At 38.3% G+C, this 23,312-nt stretch overlaps 1 protein-coding gene across 1 annotated transcript in view; it reads right to left on the bottom strand.

Moving 5' to 3' along the window:
* The window catches only part of PAX3 (paired box 3), a 105,426-nt gene that overhangs the window by 34,118 nt on the left and 47,996 nt on the right, over positions 1-23,312 (bottom strand). Inside the window, exon 5 of the mRNA XM_072617937.1 lies at positions 921-1,126. Coding sequence (XP_072474038.1) covers positions 921-1,126 — 206 coding nt within the window. The remainder of the gene's footprint in view (positions 1-920; positions 1,127-23,312) is intronic.

Below are 23,312 nucleotides of genomic sequence, written 5' to 3' on the forward strand. Positions count from 1 at the left end.
CTTACTAAGTGAGTCTCAGTATGGCATAGTGAATGGGGGCTGATGTCAAGGTTAGAAAATTTCTACCTCTGATACATAACTGTTACCTTTGGAACATCACTTAACCTGTGTCCCCATCAACTCCCTATAGCACTTCTTAAACCATTTTTGTGTCAAGGACACCTTGGGTAAGCTGGTGAAGCCTATGCACCTCAGAATGCCTTTAAATGTAGAAAATAAAATACATAGATTTACAAAGGAAACCAATTATGGAAAATATAATTATCAGTTAAAAAAATTCACAGCCCTAAGTTTATAAATTCTAAATCAGTCATGGAAAATATAATTATCAATTAAAAAATTCACAGCCCTAAGTTTAAAAATTCTACTCGAAAGCAATAATTGGCCAAATTGTTGGTGATATGCACTGGTAAAGAGAATTTCTTCACCAGGAATTCCCTACATCAACCAATCACAGGTTCAATAAAATGATAGACAGAGGAGAGAGAGAGAGAGAGAGAGAGAGAGAGAGAGAGAGAGAGAGAGAGAGAGAGAGAGAGAGATGAATGAACAGATGGATGAATAGTGGGTGAAAGGTGGGTGAAAGATGAAATGACTGAGGAAACAAAGGTTCGTTCTTCTGAGCATATCGATTTGTTAAGCAACACATGACAATTACCCAAAAACCTGGATTTTCCTCAAGAGATAGGTAAATGGAAAATTAGATGAATGATTGAATGAATAGGTAAATAATTCGTGCTAACTAGGTGCTAAGCTCAGTTAGTATACATGCTGTCAATACCCTCTAAATTACGGTACCCCGGACCAAAGCCCTAGTTATACCCCCCTAGTTATTACTATCATCCCAGTCAGGACTAAGAATAAAAACAAGCAGAACCATGGAGCACAATGTTCTGGTAGATTTGTTCTGGTGTTGATACCTGAACTCGGGCTTCTGTGAGCTTAGCCCTTTGGGCGAGTTCTTCTCGGGTATAAATGTCAGGGTAGTGGGTTCTTTCAAAAGCCCTTTCCAACTCTTCCAGCTGCTCTGCTGTGAAGGTCGTCCGGCTGCGACGCTGTTTCCTCTTTAATGGTAAGTCTGGTTCTGAATCAATATCTGAGCCTTCATCGGATTGAGGTGCTGAAGCTAGGAATATTTTTTAAAAAAGAAAGAAAAGAATATGAGAGTTTAGCTGAGGAGCTGAAAACTTTTTAAAGGAGAGAAGATTCACTTGAATGTGAAAGGGACAATAGCCTCAGGCTAGAACTTTTTGAAAAATTCCATTATTTTATGTGACTTATGTGTGTGATATGTATAATATGTTTATCATTATACTTTTTATTATAAAGTTACAAATGTATCTATTGCATTAATAAAGAATTGTAAAAATAAGTTTACACAATATATAGACATTATTACAGTAGAGAATAGAAATATTCTTTGAAGATTAAAGAACTTTTCCCCACAAATTGCTTGATCATAGGATGAGTGAGTAGACCCCAGTATGCCCTGATATATAGAACTCTAACCAGACACATGCATACACATATCTATATGAATCTTTCCATTCTAAGATTTTCCATCAATTTTGTCATATCAGTATATATATATCAGTATCATATATATATGATATCATATCAGTATATATATCAGTATTTTCTTGTTGTACTTATACAAATAAATATAAGGCAATAAAAACAGCATTAATTTAATGATAATTGTATTAAATCTTATTCTTTACAATCTATTGAATCGTAATTTCTAGTTCTCAGAAGAGTCTGCTTATTAAGAACACGAGGCATAAACAAAGGATCAATGGTTAACAGTGAGCTCCTATAACTGTCTCTCATTAGTACATTAAGTTTATCAGATTAGCTAATTGTCACCCTGGAACAAAGGAAGAGTTTGGCCCTAAAACAGAGAAGCGATGGCACAGGCAAGAGAAGAGAGAAGGAAAGGGTGTCTGTCCCCTGAACTCCAAAAGGGAAGGAGGAAAGATAAGTCCAATAAATGTGGGGAGTGAGAATACTAGGAGACATAAGAGGAACAATCCAGTGGGTCATTTATAGTTACAGTAAACTGTAATTTGGATGAGGGAGCACACTAATTCTAAGCATGAAGCCTACTGTACGTATTTGTCAGTTAATGAGATGAATCAACACAAGCACTGACATAATTCCTTGATTTTGCCTAAGATAACCTCACTCACCTCTTTACTATTTATTTATAGAACATGGCCTACTGAGTTAGCATTCTGGCCAAGCGCCCATGTGGCATCAAGAGAGTCCTTTCCAAGTTCCCTATTCAACAAAACAGGTTGGTGATTTTTTGTGTGTGTTACAAAATCTCAGGTCTGGGATTGGTCAATTTTCCATAAATTTCTCCACTGGGAAAATCAGACACTGCACCTGTCACGACCTTCAAAAATGACTTCATACTTAAGAAAGTAATACTGCTTTCTTAAGTATCAAATCATAGTGTGAATCTAATAAGTATGCAGAATAGATTGTGTTTGCACAGGAAGAATAAGACCAGTGGGTAGTATCTCTTTGGCATTTATTTTAAAAGCCCATAATGAGATGTTATGCATTGTTTATGCAAATCTTACACACATAAAGATCAGCTATCTTGTCTAAAGCCCTTTAAAACCATGGTAAAAGCAAGAAGTGATGTTTTTAAAAATTGTCTATTATAAAAACATCTCAAAGCTAGGGACTTTAGGGATTATTTTCTACCAACACTTGAAGAAAAATCCCCTCTATCCCAACTTTGACAAATCATTATTCAGCCTCCACAGACTCCCCAGAGGTGGGTCCCACTATGTCTGGAGGCCAATGACTTCACCTTAAGGGCAAAAACTTAGGGTTCTACTCGAGTATCAGAGTAATTCACTTTTTGTCTAATCCTATGATTTCATCAGTGTGGGAACTGCCACAAATTAATATAAATTATCTGTGTGTGTGTGTGTGTATGTATTTATGTATGTACATATATACATATGTAAATGTAGATAATCCGTAGGCTATTAGAAGGTGAGAAAATTACCTAGTGAAATATCCTAATGGTTATCCCTCTCTAAAAATAATTTCTAAAATACACCATTCTGATTTCATATGATTTTGTGCTTCATATTCTAGATTTCTTGTTTGCCCCTGTTTTGTGTTTTTCACTCAAACACTGAAGAATGAAGAGCCAGTTATAACCACACATGTCAAAAAGTAATTATATTTATCAAAAGTAAAGAAAAATAGAATCTGAAAGTAAATATATACTTGCATAATAGTTTTCTTAAGAATAAGTCTTTTTTCTAGATATATTCAATACTAGCTAAAAATATATTTAAAACAGAGCTTTTACAGTTATCAGTAATTTTTAAGGGAGCAGTAAGATGATGAGAAATATACTACGGATTTAGTAAAAATAATAATAATAATAATAATTACTCCTTTTAAAACTACAAAACAATCTCGATGATGATGATGATGATGATGATGATGATGATGATGATGATGATGATGATGACATATTTAGATGGCACTGTGAAATTTAAGAAGTGTTTTTCTTACAAAAACAACTCAGGACTTGTTGCTCAGTCATTTCAGTAATGTCTGACTTCACCTTTCCTTTTGTGGTTTTCTTGGCAAAGATACTAAAGTGATTTACCATTTCCTTCTCTAGCTCATTTTACAGATGAGGAAACAGAGGCAAACAGGGTTAAATGATTCGCCCAGGGTCACGCAGCTAGTAAGCATCTGAGGACAGATTTGAACTCAGAAAGATGAGTTTTCCTGACTTCAGGCATGGCACTCTATCCATTGCTCTACCTAGGGTGATTATTATCTCTCATGTCCATAATACTTGTGGTGTTCCAAAAGCCTTAGTGTAGTTTTAAGCTTTAATAGACTAAAAGGACACCCTAAATAACTACGTAGCAGAGACATTGTACTTGGTGACAGTAGCACCTGAGGTCAAATCCTTCTTCACATGCTTCATAGCTGTTTGACCCTGAACAAAATCACTTAACCTCATACAGCCTCAATTTCCTCAGCTTCCTCATCTGTAGATTGGGGATAATAATAGCACCAGGGTTTTTTTGAGGATCAAATGAGACAATATGTGTAAGTCACTCTGCAAATCTCATATAAAATGCTGGCTGTTATTGTTATCTGAGAAAACCTGAAGCTCAGAGACAGTGGGGATGCTGGAGTCAATCGATTGTTAAATTTTCCACGTGAGCATTTAAACCTCGTTTGTAGCAAATGCTTCAAATCAGAATTTGAGTCACTATTTTGTTGATTGTCTAGATTTAAGAAAGTGATGGGGGAAACGTAAATAATTCAGGTTGTTAAACATCTGCCAGCACAGTCCTGCTCAGACAAAGTGACTTGTTCCATGTCTCGCAGCCAGGATTACGCAGCTCTGGATAACAAATCATCAGGTCCCATTTTATAGGAAAGTTATTTCTTTAGGCATAACATTCTCCTACATGGCAGGTAGGGTGAAGATCTGAGTCTTAATTAATCCTTCATATCCCCAACCCCGAGCAGAATGACTCAAATATAATAGGTGCTTCATAAATGTTTGCTGGCAAGAATCACACTGTCACAACGCATCTGAAGTTCTACTTTTTCATTATACTCTAACAATGTCTTGTCTGCCCTTTGAAAGGACTAGCTGAATCTTCACTAAATGTGTCCACATATCAAAGGAATGACCAAAAAGAGAATTTTCTTCCAAGTACCTAACTTAGCTTGGAGTTGTATCTATATGAAACTAAAATATACTGATAAAAATGAATAACTTCCTCAAATATCTGCGTTGTTTTTGACAACTTGTTTGTCTGAGTTTTCCATTGGAAAATTGAGCGAATCAATTGCTTATTTAGGCAGTCTCACATGACTTCATCTCATTCCTTCCCCCATTTTTGCCATTAGGACAAAACTAAAAGTTACCAAAAGGGATAGAGTAACCTGTTAAAAAAAAGTCTGAGGTTGGAGAGTATGTAGAGTCTCTCAGCTGGGAAATGTTATCTTTTTAGAAAACCCCAGAGATAAAAACAGAATTGTCATTACTTCCCATATGGAATCACCAGTGCCACATACACTAACTGGAAATGAAACACATTTGCGAAGAACTTAATTTACAATAAGCTCCTCGAAGCAAAGCATTCCGAGGTAACCAAGAACACAAAGTCACAACTGAAATCTCATTTTTGACTACGGATAAGGAGCCAGGACATTTTATTTCATTCCATATGACTTAAGCTACTTGAACTAATAAAAGCATGTTATCTATTTACACCACATCACAATGAAGTAAAAGAAAATATTTTTCAGATAAATCAAAAGGGGAGGAGGGAGTTTATTTCTACTGCTACAACTCAGAGACTTTGAGCAAAGTTAAATAACGAGACTGCTGAGACACAACAATTAAATTCAACATAATCTCGTATGTAAATTATATCAAATAACTGTCCAGTCATCATGTTAAGATTGAAAAAAATTCAACAACACTGAATGGCTAATCAATCACAGTTTATATATGCCTTCGTAAAGAAAATCTGTTTTATATTAATTTGTCATTAGTGAGAATCATTTACTCTCACTTCTTCCCCAACAGCTTAAGCCAACAGATCAGTCAACCATTTTCACAATCACACGCAAATCTGGTAAGATTCATAATTATTACTTTAAGGAAATCTATATGAACAGAATAAATAACATGTTTCCTTCAAAATGGCAATTAAGCTTCCCTTTTAATTGTGGGAAAGTTCTCAGTAGATTAACTCAGAATTCCATCTCATTAGATATCATTAATTTGACTTATCTCGGTTCCTTACTCATCATTCAGACTAGTACTATTGAATTTTACTTTTCATATCAAAACCCACTAACAGAACACCTTTTGAATTATAATTTTATTCACCCTAAAGTCATTGATTCCCCCCCCCCCCCCCAAAGGACAAATAAGCTTTATATAGGAGGACTGAGAGTTTCTCTTCTTTGTCCAAGCTTAGGAAAGCAAGAATCTCATGCCCCCATAGAATTTATATATTTCTCTGGTCACAGGCTGTTGAGCAGTGACTAGGCCAAGGCGTGTCAAGGGAAGAGATCGCTGCCAAGTAGCCTCCCCTCTGGGAGGTCCTTTTGCCCCTTCGTTGCTCCCTATGCACCATCAGAGGCTGGAAACAGCTGCAGAGGTTAGCAGGGCCTGGAGAACAATTCTGGGTTTCACTCAGATCTCCTAGTTTCTCCTTTGGTGAAAGATGAAATTAATACAGAGATTCCAAGTCCTAACTTGTAATATCAAAAGATATCACAAAACTTATTTTAAGAAAATGCATACATATGTGTATATAGGTCAGTATCATGTATGCATTATTTTCGGTAAAAAGGACATCATCACAAAATAACAAGATGCTAAAAATTCAGAAAAGATTGGGCTATGGATGTTATATATGATGGAATGAAGAAAAGTTTTCTTTAATATGTTCGAAGGGTACACACGGCTATTTTTCCTTGATACAATAGGAAGAATCAAGCTGACTGTATTTGTATAGAAGTACTTACGCCATTATCAATTCTGAAAACCAATATTATCTTTTCACATCAGTCGTATATGGTGGGCATGGTAGTCAAAAACCATATGGGCAACAAAGAAAAGTTATCATCCAAGAAACGGACAGATGGAAAAGAAGGTAGACTAGTCATATAGCAAGAGCAAGGGAGAACAGATGGGTTACTTGTGTGCTTCATTCATACTCCTGTAATGTCAGAAGGTGCACTACAAGACCCTCGTCCCATTCATTGGATTCCCTGTGGGAAACTCACAAGGGCATCCTGGACAAGAGTTGCACAGGGTGAGAAGATGTGGGTGGGTGCAATCTGAACCACTGGAGGGAGCACCCACATTAAACAGTTCATCGTTCTTTCAAACTATCCAGGTAACTTAGCTTATTAAGAATGAAATTGCCAGACCATTTTATTTCATCATCTTCCAGATCCTCCTACTAAAATCTCATCACCAAAATGTCTTGTAATCACCTAAAATGACTAGTGCCCCCTAAATACCTAAAATGACCTGAATGCTAAAAGTGATGTTTAGAAAAAGATTTTGGGCACATGCTGACAACCAAGTAAATATTAAGGAGTCATTTTCTATCCAAAACATAAAAGCTTCTAGCACACAGAAACATAGAAATGTACCAACATTAGCCCAAATGGAAAAGAAAGAATGAAAACTAACTATTCATTAAGTCTCCTCTAGTATTTTTAAATACATTTTTTGACATGAAATTCAAAGAAAGGAATGAACAAATGAAGGAAGAAACGAAGGGAGGGAGGAAGGAAGGAAGGAAAAAGGAAGGAAGAATTTCAAATTCAAAGATGGGCAATTATTACCATACTCCCTAAATCTTAAATAATTTCCCAATACCAGTTGAATTCTCAGGAACATCATGGCTGTGTCTAAATCATGCATTAAATCAACCACTATGGCCATTAATGTGCCTATTACATCAATCATTGTGGTCTACCACTGAGAAATGAGTCAGGTCATCAAGCAGTCACTCTTTGATCTGTTGAAAACATCATATCCACCATTTGCAGTTCATCTCTACAGACATTACAGATTACTGATTCCATAATTCAGTCTGCCATTCCATAGCCCATCATTAAAACTGATCACCTAGTTTATATTTCCATTACAGCATTATTTCTCTCTTCTACCTTTTCCCTGGAACCTCTTCAAGGATAGTTTAGCCCAAGATTTGGAGGAATGAAAACTGTTTCAAGTTATTTTAAATACCACCCAAATAACCTGAAATAAGAGGTGCCATTATCAAGTTACTCAGCAAGAAGCAGTAGGCATGAATGCAACCCCCAAAGTACTGTCAATAATCCCCCAAAGAGCCATTACCATTTCACTTGGGTATCTCAACACAGCAACTCTTAGGACCACCTAATCTACCTCTTCATATCAAATCCACCTATAGACTTTCAAGTGCTCAACTTTTTACTTGCCCTAATGCCTTCCCATCATTCTTCTACTTCCATAAATAAGCTTGGGGAAAGGAGAGTCATCAGTAACAAAAGAGATCAAGGATTGGAAAACAATCATACCCCACAGGATTACAAATTCCTCCCTTCAGGAGCAAATCGAAATGGGAGGAGAAGCCATAAGGACCACCAGTGGACTAACCAGGAAGTTTAATTAAAGAAGGCATTACAGAATTAGAGAGCAAGTTTTTGTCCCTTAACCCCTTGTGACCTGTTCTGTGGCCTCAGGAAATATTTCATCCCAGTTAACGCTATTATACATAAAATCTTTCCTCAGTTTCATAGGGATGTAGTCATGTGGAATTCTATAAATATCAGCTTCCAGACAAATAGGATGCTAACACGGGTGAAGGCAAAAACTGAACCACAAAATAGTAATTCCTATGAATGTGTCTGCTACACTGCTTTTCCTCTCAACAAGACCTTTCATTTAAATAATTAAAGAACCAAAACATGACAACCAGTTCAACTCTACGATTGCTTCGGATATGACACAATACACTTTACAAACCTGGGAGGCTGGAGGTGGCGGCAGCTCTCTCAGCAACACTTCCAAGGCAAAGCTGCCTTGGCCATCACCCATTAGCTATAAAATCGTCCCATTTCAGAGAAGAATGACGCTTCTCCCTTCTTCAAGGCTGATATCTCTAGGCTGGACACCACAAATATTTTTAACCCCATGATGGTAGATTTCTCTAACTTAAGATCAGATCAATGTTAAATCACTCCACAGAACTGCATAGGAGATTTTTTTTTTTGTATGTGCTCCCCAAATTAAATACTATCTTTGTATTTCCACGAGGATTTTCAGGAGACAACTCAAAGTCTGATGCATCTATGGGGCTAATCGTAGGCTGTCCTATACTTGTGAGCTTTATCATTCAACAGGGGGCACACAATGGGGCAGCTAACTGTTTACTGATCTGCAGTAGCCTTTTTACACTGAGAAAGATGTGAATGACCTCTATCGTGTATACTCGGGTGCAAGCCAGGAGGAGTGAAGCAAGACTGAGACTCCCTCACAGACCCAGAGTAAATGACAAATGACACTTTCCCTTTGTGATCTTTGGGATTTTTGTTGACTTATTTGGAGGCTTTTGTTGGATCCCAAGAAATGGCCTGTGGCTGAGGCCTATTCTACCAATTTCCACGCTCCATCTGTGGAATCCATCAACGGGGCATTTACGCGCATTCAGGGCTCTGACACCTGCCTGGCAGGGCGCAGGAGACACAAAGAAAGCTGCAGTGGATGAGAAAGGGGAGGTTGGGTTTTGGGGGGGGAAAGGGGGAGGTTGAAATGGATGCACAGTAGGGGTTAATCCAAGCTTCTTCAGTCCAGAGGCTTCAGCACCTGGAACCTTCTCTTCCACATTAATTCACAAGCTCAAAAGTACTTGAGGTATTTTTGTTCTTATTATAATGTCAAAAACCCATTTTCCATATATATCTATACCTATTACATATGTATAGTAAAAAGAGAGGAATCACTGCAAGACAAAAACCTAGAGTTGTGTTGCTTTTTTCTGTAGGTGTTGTGAAATGAATCCATAGAGCTCAATTGCTCTGATAATTTAGTTGAAAAAGGCAATATGGACTCAGGGCCTATTTTTGCATAAATCTAAGGTTTAACAGTTGCTATTTCAGTAGCTGATAAAATAGCAGAGATTCAGAAGATGGGGTTGGTTTTTCTTTCCTTTTTCTCTTCATCAGCAACTTCTTCTCCATCTCCACCCTTCCATCCTCCCACCAAAAAAACCAAAACCAAAAATCCTTGGCTAATGCAAAAATGATGGGCCAGTTTATTACAAGGTGTTCCTTGGTTGGAATTTCCTTTTCTCTTTTAAGATAAAGGCTCACACAGAGCACTAAAGTCTAATTACAAGACTCCAATCATTTACCTACTAAGGTTCCAGCCCAGCAGTCCACCACTTCTCGGCTAGAGAAATGCAGTGCTATTCCCCTCCTCTCTAGCCAGGCCCTCCTCCTGAAACCTCCGCCTCACAGCAAGGGGTCATTAAAAAGAAAATAAGCTCCTGCCAGGTTTGTGCTAATCAAAATAGCACAAATAAACTCTGACACTCAACAACTCCCCAAGTGCCCACTACCCTGGGTGGAGAGTACAGATTAGTTATGAATATGGCAGGCAGCAGGGGACAAGTTCATAAGGTCTAAAGTCAGTTCAGTCACCTGTGAGTTATTTTAAATCCACAACATAGAGTATTGTATGTTTATTTAAGATAAGAACTGTTGTAGTTCAGTGAGATGACCTCAGAGCTCATGAACTGCACTAGCCCAGGATGCCCAATAGGAGATTGCAATAGCATTGAGACCCTTTGGCTTTCATTTAATCTGCCAATTTAGTTTCCAGGTCCCTACTCCCATTTACAAGATAGCTTTCTTCAATATCAACCATCTTAATGTTTTTGCTTGGTCACATAACAAACCATAAAATCCAGACAGGGATAGAAAATCTACAACTTTTGCCAAGAGCTATTAAGAAAAAAGTTCACCATCAGTGTGTTCCATGGTTGGAAGTGGATAATTTTTCTCCCTTAAATGAATAGTTGACTCTGACCCTTGGGAGGATGACTGTTTTTTCATGAAATAGTTTACTTCTGATGTCACATGACGTCACTTGCTCACATACTTTACGATGCTTGTGCTTTTGTCCTCATGCCCTTTCTGAATCCGCCAGAGCAACATCATTTCCTTGATAGGAGATCAGGGAGTGGTGAAACACAGAAATTGGAGCACCATGTGAACTTGTCCCAATAACAGGGGTGAAGAAAGAAATTCTTGATTGACTTAGGCAGGCACGAAAAGACCTGAAATTAACACGGATGCTCTTAGCCCTTTTTCCTGAAGCTTGGTCTCCCAGATGAAAAATAATAACAAAAAATAATTACATTCTAGACATTAGTCTCTTTGATTAAGCCACACTCCAATTACCCCACTTTGAAAGCTCCTATTATTTTACAAACAGCATGCTAACAACAACAAAAAAATCAAATGGCTATTTTTTTAACTCCCCAGGAACCATGACAAACTAAAGCCTCAGATGAGAAAAAGAGAATGGAGGAGCCCCAAGAAAATGTGCTACTATTCAATTAGGTAAACTGATTAGTTAACTAATTAATTAGCTAACATTTTCCTAAGAATAGTCTCTGACATTCAGAGCTATCCCTTTTCCAGTCGTATTTAAAAACAGCACAAAAAACAACAGCTGTCATGGAGAGCTAGCTCTCCTCCATCTTCACTCTAGCTCTCTCTCTTCCCTCTTAGTTTTAAAACCAGTGAACTATATTTATTTGTTTGGGCTTCAATTGCACTGAAAGAAAAAGGTAATTCGCCCTCTGAAGGGGAACAGGAAAACAGTAGTCCCGGTAAGGGGAGACGGGCCAAGTGACTTTTATTTACAATTGCCAAGAGACAGGCTATTATTACCCATATGCGGCACAATCACCCTCCTTATCATGGGTTGGCCATCATGTCCATTGGGAACTGTTAATGAACTGGGTAATTGAGCTGCTGACATGTGTTACCAAAACAAAACAATAGGAAGAAGAGACAAATGAACATTTTATTTGCCAATCAGGGTACGTCCAGCTTTTCAGGGAGCTACAGCTAAGTAACTGTCTGAATACATAAAACAGTGCATTGAAAGCAAGCAGATGTAGGCACAATAATGGTTAACTGACAGCTTATGGCCCATCTGTGCTTAACATTTTGTTAAAGAAATTACTTGACTTGCTAAAGAGACAAATCATACAGCTGCCCCAAGTGCTGCATTATACGAGATAAATCGTTAGCTAAACTGTTTCATGCTTAAAATGACAATGCATATTAACAGGGATGCTGGGACATTTTGTCAGCACAGCTTGACACAGCTATTACTTACCAAAAATGTGACAGCTCATAGATATTCAAGGGTATTAACTTAGGAAAAGAATGAAAACTTAGAAAACAATCCCGAGAGCTAACAATAGACTGGTTGGAATCTCTCTCCCTTAAACATTCGTTTTGGAATGGTTACAAAAAGAAAAAAGGAACAAGCTCGTGAACCAGCATGCAAAACCATGTTCTCTACCATTACACACCTCTTCTCCATATACGCCATACTGGTCTAGAAATGAGGAACATTGGGCATGTGCTCACGGTAGAATTATCCTTCGTTTTATCTGCCCATGGTTTAAGGCACAATTTCTTTTATTAGCTTCTTTTAGATCTTGCTCAAAAAAATAGTCTCTTTCCATCTCTGAAAGGTCCTACTTTAACAGAAAGCAGAAAAATATTCTGCAGAAAGCAAGCTGGTGTTTAGAAGGTTTCTCAACTCTGTTTATGCTACTGCAGCTGAATGGAAACCACATTTTTTGGTCCTAGTCTGATTCTTCCACTGTCATGTAGACCAGCCGTCCTCTGAAGCCAGGTCTGGGTAAAGTGGAAAAATTAGATGCAGGATATACAATTCAGTTGGCTCATTTTCTAGGGGCATGATGTAGTGGAAAGAGAACCACATTCCAAGTCATAAGAACTCAGTTCCAGTCCCAGCTCTGACACTAACTCCCTTATGTTTGTACGCAAAACCTTTGGGACTCAGTCTCCTCCTCTGTAAGATGGGGCTAATAATAACTGCTCTACCAAACTCACGCTGAAGGAAATACTGTAAGGGTGGATCAAACACTTTTGAAAAGTATAATGGGTTTTAGAAATTGAAGCAAGTTCCATTACCAACATGTGTAGGGCAGAATTAATGTTGTTGGGTCCTAACCATGCAACCAAGGTAAATAAAGAGCTGTGGCGAATCAATCTGACCATATTTTTCTGTCTAGGCAACATTTCCTGGACTCATATCAACCCAGTCTAAAGTCTGCATAATTTATGAAAGCGCAATCATGAAAGGTGAGAAACCACTGGGGCAAGTCCCAGTGTTTGTTGGTATATGAAATATCACTCATGACCCTTAGCTAAGAAAGGCTCCCATTGTGATGTAACGTGAGCCTTAGTCAAAGCTATCCAGCTATCAGGTATGCTTTATAGAACACAATGTGTTCTATAAAGACATACTATGCAAGTGTTAAAGACAAAGAATCATACTGACATTTTAATCTTTGGGAGCTTTGTTTTAAGTCAACAAATTCATAAACTGATGCTAGAGTTAGAAGAGGTAACAGGTTACCAGAGTCAGGAGACAGACAATTTTTTTTAAAAAAGCCCTTTTGCTACCCTTATTCAAAGGAGGTAACCCCAACACAAACATGACTGATCAACAACTAGTCTCTACAAAGATTAGCCCGGCTAGTGTTATTTAGCAAGTGAAGAAAAGGCAAATCTGAAATATTCTTTATGCTAGAAATCTATATAATATGACCTGGCAATATATATTAGCAAAGAGGAGTGAAAAAGACATGAAAAGGATAATGAAACCAACAGCTTAAGTGCTTCTGGGGGCCACGATTCCACTGCTGCAGTTGTTATCTCCATCAAGGTAGATCATCCCTCTAGGACTTGAATTGCTATTGTGAAAAAACCAAACCAAACCAAACCAAAAAAACTATTATTTTACAGATGGCCAACCTGGTCAAGAGCACCTTGGCCCCTTACTTGAAGACTTTCCAAGGAATGAGAACCAAGAGTCACCTCCTTGATAAAATGAGGGATCAGGACAGCACCAGGGAGGATAATGTCAGGGTAAGACATTCAGGAATCATGAAATAGCAGATCTAGAAGTGACCCTAAAAATCATTTCATTCAAGTGCTCTTACTTTGCAAATGAGGAAACAGAGGTCCCTAAAGGTGAAGTGGTCACATGGCTACTTAGAAGTCCATTCCCTAACCACCTCTCTAATTCTCTTTCCATTACACCATGAAGAAAGGAAAGTATGAGGAACAATATATTTGAGAAATGGTAGTCATGGAAAGATTGTAGGCCAGCAGGGGACTGTGAAGTGTTAGAACTGTGAGTTCCATGGGCCATGGGAATAAAGGTATCTAATCCAACATGTGGGTAGCTAGGTGGCACAGTGGAAGGAGTGTCCAAAGTCAGGAAGATTCATTTTCCTGATTACAAATCTGGCCTCATTCACTGCTAGCCGTGTGACCTTGGGTAAGTCACTTAATTCTGTTTATCTCAGTTTCCTCATCTGTGAAATGAACTAGAAAAGGAACTGAAAAACCACTCCAATATCTTTGCCAAGAAAACCTTAAATGGCATCAAAAAAAAGGTCAAATATGACTAAAACAACCAAACAATCCAACATATAGTATACTTGCTGTATGTTGGTGTCTTAGGGGAATGTTTCGATGACCTTGCCTTAGTTATTATCTCTGATAGAGCAGTTTAAAATTACTTGCGTGTGTGTGTGTTTGTGTGTATTTCAAGAATTGAGAAAAGGTAGGTATAGAAAGATTTATTGGAAAATCTGAGTCCTAAAATTGCTAATTATTACTTGAAGTCAAGAAGATTTATAAGAATTATACAAAAATTGCAAAAGAGAAGTAGGTAAGGATGTCACTCAAAAAGATGCCTTTCTAAAAGAAAAAGTAGATTGGTCATATGGTGATATCAAAAGAGATAACCAGGTGAAAGCCTGAATACTCCACGATATCCACACAATCTCAAGAGAACTAAAGGAAGCCCACCAACACATTGGGTAGTGGAAGAGTCACACAGGATATAAGGGCATGACTTAGTTTTATTTGCCTCATAGATGCAGATCCCACGTCAAGGAAAAGACAGAGAAGGAAAAGGTGGAACTTTGTTGCTTCTGCAAATAACTCAGCATCATTATCATCTTCAAAAACCATTGACTGTAAAGGAGGTGCTTTGCTAGTTCTAAGAACGAGGTGTTTGTAGATAAGGAAAATAAGAAAAAAAATCCTTCCCTCCCTTGGTTGCAAGAGTTGAGAGATTCAAGGTGATAAGTTCTGATGGATTATCAACGTGTCAACATCAAAGGCTTTCTCAATAAGAATGAGCAAACCAGTTGAGATGAAGAGAAGAGGAGCTCATTTGAACAGAAATATAATCCCTCCCTGAAGGTGAATAGGTACTTACCAAAAAGTCTCTTTTTCTTTGTTTAAGTGGCAGTGTGATACAAAGCAGAAAACAACAACCATCACACAGAATTGAGAAACCTAGGATCTCCAGTTGAATACTGGGTGACTTTGAACAAGTCCCAATCCTTCTAGGCCTCAATACCTTCCATACCTGTAAAACAAGGGGTGTGGAATAGATGATCTCTGTAGTCCTTTCCATTTCTCTGAGTGTTGGCATGAAACTGGTTAAACTCACATGAAATAACGAAATGCTGGAAGGAAGGACTCTTCCCACTTCCAACCCTACTGGAATCCATCAATGGGGTATCAGCTACTAGAGAAAACCATCATCCTGTCTCTCACCTGCTTCCTCTTCTAAGTACCTTTCCTAAGGGGGAATCAAAGAGGGTACTCACTTAAAACATGGATATCCATTTAATTCTCCACTTCTAGTGACCTTAAAATGCAAACCAAAGATGAGGATTTCTCAACTCTAACCAAACAAGCAGAAGTGTATACATATTACAGGCGCAGGGCCTAGATCACTTATGAAAGGAAATAAACACTGCACTGTCCTAAATGCCTAGGGGATAAAAGAAAACAGTCTGAACCTAACAAGAATCAGGCAACCAGCCTAAAAGAAATTAAATATACTTGGCTTCTCCTTTATGTTGGCATTTGTCTTGGCATTCAATAAAATATGTGGTTGTTGGGGAGGTGAATGTGTGTGTGTGTGTGTGTGTGTTTGTGGGTGAGACAGACAGACAGACAAGAGAAGAGAGAGATTGTGTCTGCTATCACCATATATTCAGATGAAAATGGGTTTGTTTAAATACATCAGATTTAAATGTATATTTGCTGAGGGCAAATTCTCTTAAGTATGCTCTCGAGCATTTAATACTTGTCCACCTCTGGTCAATTTGATTAGTTTTGACAATCTGTTCCCCCCCAATTCTGTCTCTTCCTTTCCATCCACCCCACCCACTCTTTCTTTCATCAATGGCAGATTTCTCCTTAGTATAATCACATAATTGCCTCAGCCTTCCACATTACCTCTGGAGTGTTGTGTAGGCACAAGCATGCAAAAGCTAAAGAAAATGAAAAGGAGGGGAGGGAAGGAAGGAAAGGAGGATCTAAAAAGAAAGAGATTAGAGAAAAATGATGTAAAGATGGAAGACCGAAAGGAAGGGAGGAAAGAAAGAAGAAAGGGCATGAACAAGCCAGGAGGGAGGGGTGCGTAGGAGAGGAGCACTGTCCAGACCAACCGAGAAAAGCCAAGAGATAGCCAGCAGCTTCAGAGTCTAAGGATTTGTCCCCAGGCTCTGCGAAATCTTTTTTTTTTTTTCTGAAAACCCTGGGGGGGGGGGGGGGGGGGCAGCTTTAGTGGAAGTGGGAAAAGCTGTCGGGAGGGAACGGGTGTGAAGGGAGTGTCAGAAAACAGTGATTCATGTGCCCAGGGGGAAGCTGCAGTGATCCCAGAGATCCTTGAAGTCAATTAGGGACTCCCCTGAGCTGACCCCAAGCGTCCCCAGGGTCAGCAGAGCATCCCCAGGACCCTTACATCACTTTGTGCCGTTTCTCTCCCTCTCTAATTATCCCTCTAGGCTGAGGGGAGGTGGTCACAGGACACCCTGGCCTAACCATTTGACTCAAGAATCCACACCACCAACCTCCCCCTCTAAAAATGGGAAAACAGATGTAGAGCTGTAAAACAAAAGTTTTCACGAAGCGTTTCAACCGATCCATCCTGTTCTTCCCTTAAGCTCTGGGCACCCACAACTGTACCCATTAACTGTGAGTTAATTCCTTGCCCATTTTTTTTTTCACTCTTTTTAAAAACTTGGCCTAAAAGTGCCTGGGGCACCTTAGAGGAAAGGTGTTATATAATTCCAAGTTACTAATTACACTAAGTAGATCTAGCTTTGAAGTCTGCTAAGTCTTACTTTCTACTGAGTGCCACTAAAACTCTCAATCCTCTAGAAAGTATTCAAATGAGTCCTTTATTGTTTATGGGCCAATTGAGAAATCATTTAAGACTCGGGGAGTTTACATTCCAGTATTATAAACAGGTTTGTCAGCATTCTCCAAACCTACTAGAACTAGGAAATAATGTCAATGGGAAAAGGGTGTACAAATGCATTTTTCTAATAAATACAGGCACATAGAGCAGAGCAATGCATGAGCTACACATAAGTATGCTCATCCATGTTGTCCATCATGGTTATTTGGACCTGGAGAAAGAAAACAGGTTCTACATGCATGACCTTAGGTAAGCACCTAACTTTTCAAGGCTTCAGTTTCTTTAATAATAATAATAATAATATTTATATGGAAGTTTAAGGTTTACAAAGCATTTTACAATATTATATGGTCCTCACATAATCATGTTAGATGCTATTATCCCCATTTTACAGATGAGAAAACTGAGGCAGAGAGAAGTTAAGTGACTTGCCTAGAGTGATACTGTTAGTGTCAGACAGGATCTGAACCCAGGTCCCTTCTGACTCCCAGTCCAGAGTTCTAACCATTATACCACATAGCTGCAAAATAAAAAGGTTAGACTAAATAGAGCAATTACTAATCTTTTACTATGTGTCCCACACCGCGCCAAGTAGATGAGGGAAGGGGACAAGGGAACAAATGCAGGCAAACATGGACATTCCTGCCTCAAGGAGCTTACATCCTGATGGAAAGACGGCTACAGATAAAGGGGTGCTAGATGTACTGGGAAGTACCTGAGCAGTGCCATGGAGGATTAGCATGAAGGACTAATTTCTTTGACAGAGTGAGGTCACAGTTTACAGGAGGAGGAAGAAAGACGTTGATGGTGGAAGAGTGGAGCCATGTAGTAGACATTGGGGGGAGAAGTCCACTAACGTCCCTTGAAACGCCAGCTCCATGGTCCCATGCTATCCGCACTTGGGGAGCTAGGCCTGAGGAGCATGGCTATCTCCAGCTCCAATTCTTTTTTTTGTAAGCATTTTAGAGTCTCTGGAGACGATAAGGAGTTTGAGTTTTATGACATTTTATCAGAAACAAAATGAGAATCAGAAAGGCTAATGGATCTGCCCACAGTCACACGGCTAGAGAACGAAAAAAGGATGGCAAATTTGAGCATCCCAAGGGCTCTCCCTACCTTGTTGTCACAGAATTAGAGGGCTAAACAAGTGCCTAACTCCTCAGTTATGGTACTTTTTGAAGCTTCCCAGAATCCCCCTCAACCTCAGGGTCATTACTCTGCTTTTCCCCTCTTCCTCAAACTAGTGGGATTAGAACTTTTCTTTTTCTTTCTAGGAGGAAGAATCCTTGACTGCGTTGACTGAACCCACTTCCCTGGATACATGTAGCAGTATCAATGTGTGCGTATATATATATATATATATATATATATATATATATATATATATATATATATATGTATCTATATTTTTTTCCTTTCTTTTAAAAAAAGTTTTCTTTCCCTTCCTCTTCCACTCTATCTTCCCTCTTCATGTTTCTATATATTTATTGTGCCTGTTTTGACTGAAGAACAAAGAAAGTCAACCTGGGAAAGCAAGACACAGAAAGGAAACATTCTGAACACCAAAGATCCAAGTCACAATCCTGCCTCTGCTACTAACTACTTGGGTAATCTTAGGCCGATCACGTCATCCCTCTGGGACTTGGGTTTTCTCATCTGTAAAATGAGAGGCTTGCACTACACCTCTAAAGTCCCTTCAAGCCTGTGATCTTCAGATAATTTATAATATAATTGGACAGCACATAATAGTAAGATTACATAATTTTGATAAAATTTGTCAGCTGTTAGATATGGTATAAACATTTTAAAAATTAACTCCATTTATGAAATATAATTAATTTTTGTGTAGTTGATTCAGTTAACCATTATAGTATGAGGCAATTTTTAGAGATGAGAAAGTAGACTTAGGTTTCATCCATATGGGCAAATTCCAGGAAAGGAAAGTCCCACTATCAATTCAGATTGGATGTTTCTCTGTCTTAAAAGAGTTGCTCAGAGGCCCAAAAGGCTAATTGATTTACAGGATTTAAGTCACACAGTCAGTAAGGGTCAGAAGCAGTCCTTAGACCTGGGTCTTCTTGCCTTAAAGATCACTGTCAAGCGACTCTCAATGTACTTTGTAGGAAAATTGTAAATGTACATCATTCATAAAAATACAGAAATAGATACAGAGATATAAAATGTAGATATAGACATAGATATAGATATAAGTAGGGCAGCTAGGTGTAGCAATGGATAGACTGCTGGACCTAGAAAGTTCAAATCTGGCCTCAGACGCTGACTTGTTGGGCAAAGTACTTATAATCAATAAGAATGGGCAAACCAGTTGAGATGAAGGGAAGAGGAGCTCATTTGAACAGAAATATAATCCCTCCCTGAAGGTGAATAGGTACTTACCAAAAGTAAGTACTTACTGTTTGCCTCAGTTTCCTCATCTGTCAAATGAGACAGAGAAGAAAATGGCAAACCACCTTAGTATCTTTGCCAAGAAAATCCCAAAATGGCATCACAGAGAGTCAGACACAATGAAACAAATGAGTAAACAACTCCTGACTCCAAGTTCAGCGCTTTATTCAAATTCAAGGCTCTCCTTTTATTCTTTTCTTATTTTGTGATCTTTACAAATCAATCTGATTTTGTCATTTGTGAATTCTAAAGAGTTTTGTCAATCAAAATATTTTCTGTACTTTGATATCCCAGACCATTTCTTTGAGTATCTCTGATCTATCCAGTTGGATGATGACTGTCTAACTAGGTGGAGACTTAAATTACCTCCAAATTCATGGTAAGCATATCAAGGTTGGTAGTCACCCTACTGGTATTAAGCAGTAACTGACAAGCCCTGAACATCTGATTTTTTCAATGAAAGACTTAGTACCAGTAGGGCACACACACAGTGGTGTTGCTTTAAGGTCTCATGTGAAGAACAAATGGGGTTGAAACAATGATAGGTCCCTTCTATGCTTTCTCCTGATGCTCTTTGAACTTTGTCCCACATTGCTTTTTTGGGACCCAGTAGGTTGTGGGTGGGAAGATCTTAGCTGTCCTATAGATAACCATGAAGTGGATTTTTGACTCATATATCCAAGAATTCAATCAACCAAACACCGAGCATTTATTAACTATCTGTTACCTTCCAGGTACTAGGATAGGCAGTAGGGATAAAAAGAAAAGAAAAGAAATAATCTCTACTTGCAAGCAGCTGACATTCTGCACATAATTACATCTATGTATACACATAAATTCATTTAAATAGAAAAAAACAGAATAAATAAAAAAATAAGTACAGTGTAGTTGAGGGACTAATAGTGAGGGGAAAAAAGCTCTGCAAATATGAGAACTCCATAAATTTAACAATCAGATCAGCCTGGGATGACCCTGGGCAAAATTGTGAAGGGGCAAAAATGTATTGTGGTATTTAAATTTTTCCTTTTCTGTGTCTTTTTCTCTACTTAACGGGTATCTTCAGAACTCTGTGCCCTCCTAATTTCTCATAATGAAAACATGTTCTCAGGAAAGAATTTTGCAATGGTAACTTACACTTTAAGGGTTAATGAATTTAAATCATTTACGTTGCCTTGGGGACTAGGAGATGGTAATGTATTTTTAAACCTTGTCTTTAATTGTAGTATGATGAACTTTTTCTCTGGTTTAAATTATTTCAGGTATAAATAAGCAGACTGGGAGATAGTTGGGAGACTAAGGTTTCTTTCTTAATATTTCTAAGATCATGCTATATGTTTTTCAAACAAGAGGCATTAATTATCTCCCGATTCCAGGCCTGATTTTCCTTGGCTGTCACCCAGAGCTAGAGAGTTCTCTCTCCTCATCTCCATCTCGTGAATTCCCCAGTTTACTTCAGGTCCCACCTAAAGTCCACCTTCTTTGTGAAGACTTTCTCAGGTCTCCTTAATTAGTATTTCATGTGTTCCACCAGTTGATTATTTCTCATTTACTTAATAATGATAATAGCTTGGTTATGCAATTGCTGTCACGTTGTCTCCCTCATTAGACTGTCAGCTTTTTGAGAGCAGGGACTATCTTTTTGCATTTCTTTGTATCTTGTCTAGGACACAAACAGTGTTAATTGACTAATTGGTCACCTTCTTAGTCCATTCATAGGTCTTCCTATGTCTGCCCTTCTGGATGCCCCCAGTGACTAATGCCTTCACTCCCAAAATGACCTTATATTTATTTTATATTCTTGTTCAATGGGTCTAACTAAGGGATCCCTCCCTCCAACAGGTTTAGGCAGTGTATGCTCCATGGAACATGCTGAGCTAGACCAGGGTCCCTTCAAGTGTCCCATGTGCTGTCTTTGGAGTTAGACTCCTTCCAGCGACACAATGACCCTCATCTTTTCCATTATGCACTGGCACAATGCTAAAAGACTTGGTATCTTGGAATGATGCAAGCAATTTCTGAGCCCCCATAGCTGGGGAGGGGCTGAATGAAAAAGGCTGATCACATGTATTTCCTGGTCAAGTCTGACACTGCACCTCAGGTCTTAGGTACTCAAACAGTATAAGAGAATACCAGCTCAGAAAATGTCTTGTGTTTTGATGGTCTAAGTATCAACTTTCTGACAGAGTATAGGAGCAATTATATGATGAATTACAACTTCATGTTTAAGTTTTTATCAATGCAGCTCGTGACTCTTTTGTGTTTTAAGCATTTTTTTTGCAGGAAGGAAATAAATAGCTGTCCTATACCTGATCTACATTGTACATCAAGTACCATTATACTCTCTTTTGGTGAGATCGCAGAAATGAGCCAAGCTTTGCCAGGTCTTAAAAACTGAGAAAGGGACCAAATACAGGTGTCTTGTCCAAGAACTGAGTTCAGTTCAGAGAAGCTCACCACTAGCTTAGGGGCAGGGTGATGGATTTCTCAATCATAGCAAATCATTTTAGGGGAACTATAATCTCATCAGTAGATGAAAATTACTGACACTAAAAATCCTCAAGTATGGCAATCCATGTATGAGGATTAAATACTGTGAGGATCAAGTGAGTTAATATTTGTAAAGCATTCTGCAAACCTGAAGGTGCTATATAAATCTTAGATATTATATAAACCATAAAACCTGAAAATTAATATTCTATCTACATCGGGGAAATTTTTTTAAAAATTTATCAGAAAAGAAGCATCTGCTAGGAATAGGGCAGGTAGATACTAACAAAATGATGCAGAGAAATGAAGAAATTATCCAAATAGCTTTCACCTCTCTCCTCCCAAGGAAAAAAAAAATCAATTTTTTTTCAATTTCAACTGAATATTTTGGGTACAAGAGTTTGGAGGCTCTACTGATATCCAGGTAATTGGCTTTAATTCTCATCCCAAAGGTAGATGCAACTTTTATCTCACCTGATGCTTCTCAAACCCCTCAATATAGTACAGTACCCTATAAACAAAATTTTTGTCCCAACGACTCATTTCTAAGATAATGTTAAATGCAGCTAAGTCTTCAAGGCACTTTACATTGGAATCATGAGGCAACCACTAATCTTCGTTTTCCTCAGTGTTCTGCAAACTTTATCATTTGAGGGAAACATAATACTAATGAAAATTTTCAGCTTGAGGCTTTGGCCTCATGATGCCAAGTCTTCTGTTTGAAAAGTTTAAAAATTAGTGTTTGGCATTGGTAGACCAAACCACAAAATGACTTGCTAAACTTCTCATTTTCCTTCTGGGAAATCCATTCCACATCATTGTAAGTTTCCTTTAGTTCTTATTTCAAAAATCCATAATTTCAACCCTGTGAGCTCTGCCTCTACCTAGTTGAACCACAATACCTTTCTAGAACTCCCAGAGTTCAGTTACTGTTGACAAGATCTGAGATAATGAACTATTCACAATGTAATCAATCAACTAGATTTTATTAAGTGATGACAGTACTAGGAACTGTGCTAAGTGCTAGAGACAGAAAGAAAAGCAAAAAAACAGTGAGCTCGCCTTTAACACATCTAACAAGAAAGAAAACATACAAGCAACCATAAACATACAAGATTTAGATGGTATAAGTGGAAGGTAATCTTGAGGAGAAGGCACTGGCAGTGGAAAGGACTAGGAAAGGCCTCCTGCTGATGAGAGGATTTGAACTGTCTTAAAGGAAGCCAAGGAATGCTAAACACTAAAGAAAACTTAAGAGGTGGTAAAGAGGGAGAGAATTCCAGGCATGGGGGACAGTCAGTAGTGGAATCAGGGGATGGACTGATTG

The sequence above is a fragment of the Notamacropus eugenii genome, chromosome 6, assembly GCF_028372415.1.
Source record: "Notamacropus eugenii isolate mMacEug1 chromosome 6, mMacEug1.pri_v2, whole genome shotgun sequence".
Lineage (NCBI taxonomy): Eukaryota > Metazoa > Chordata > Mammalia > Diprotodontia > Macropodidae > Notamacropus > Notamacropus eugenii.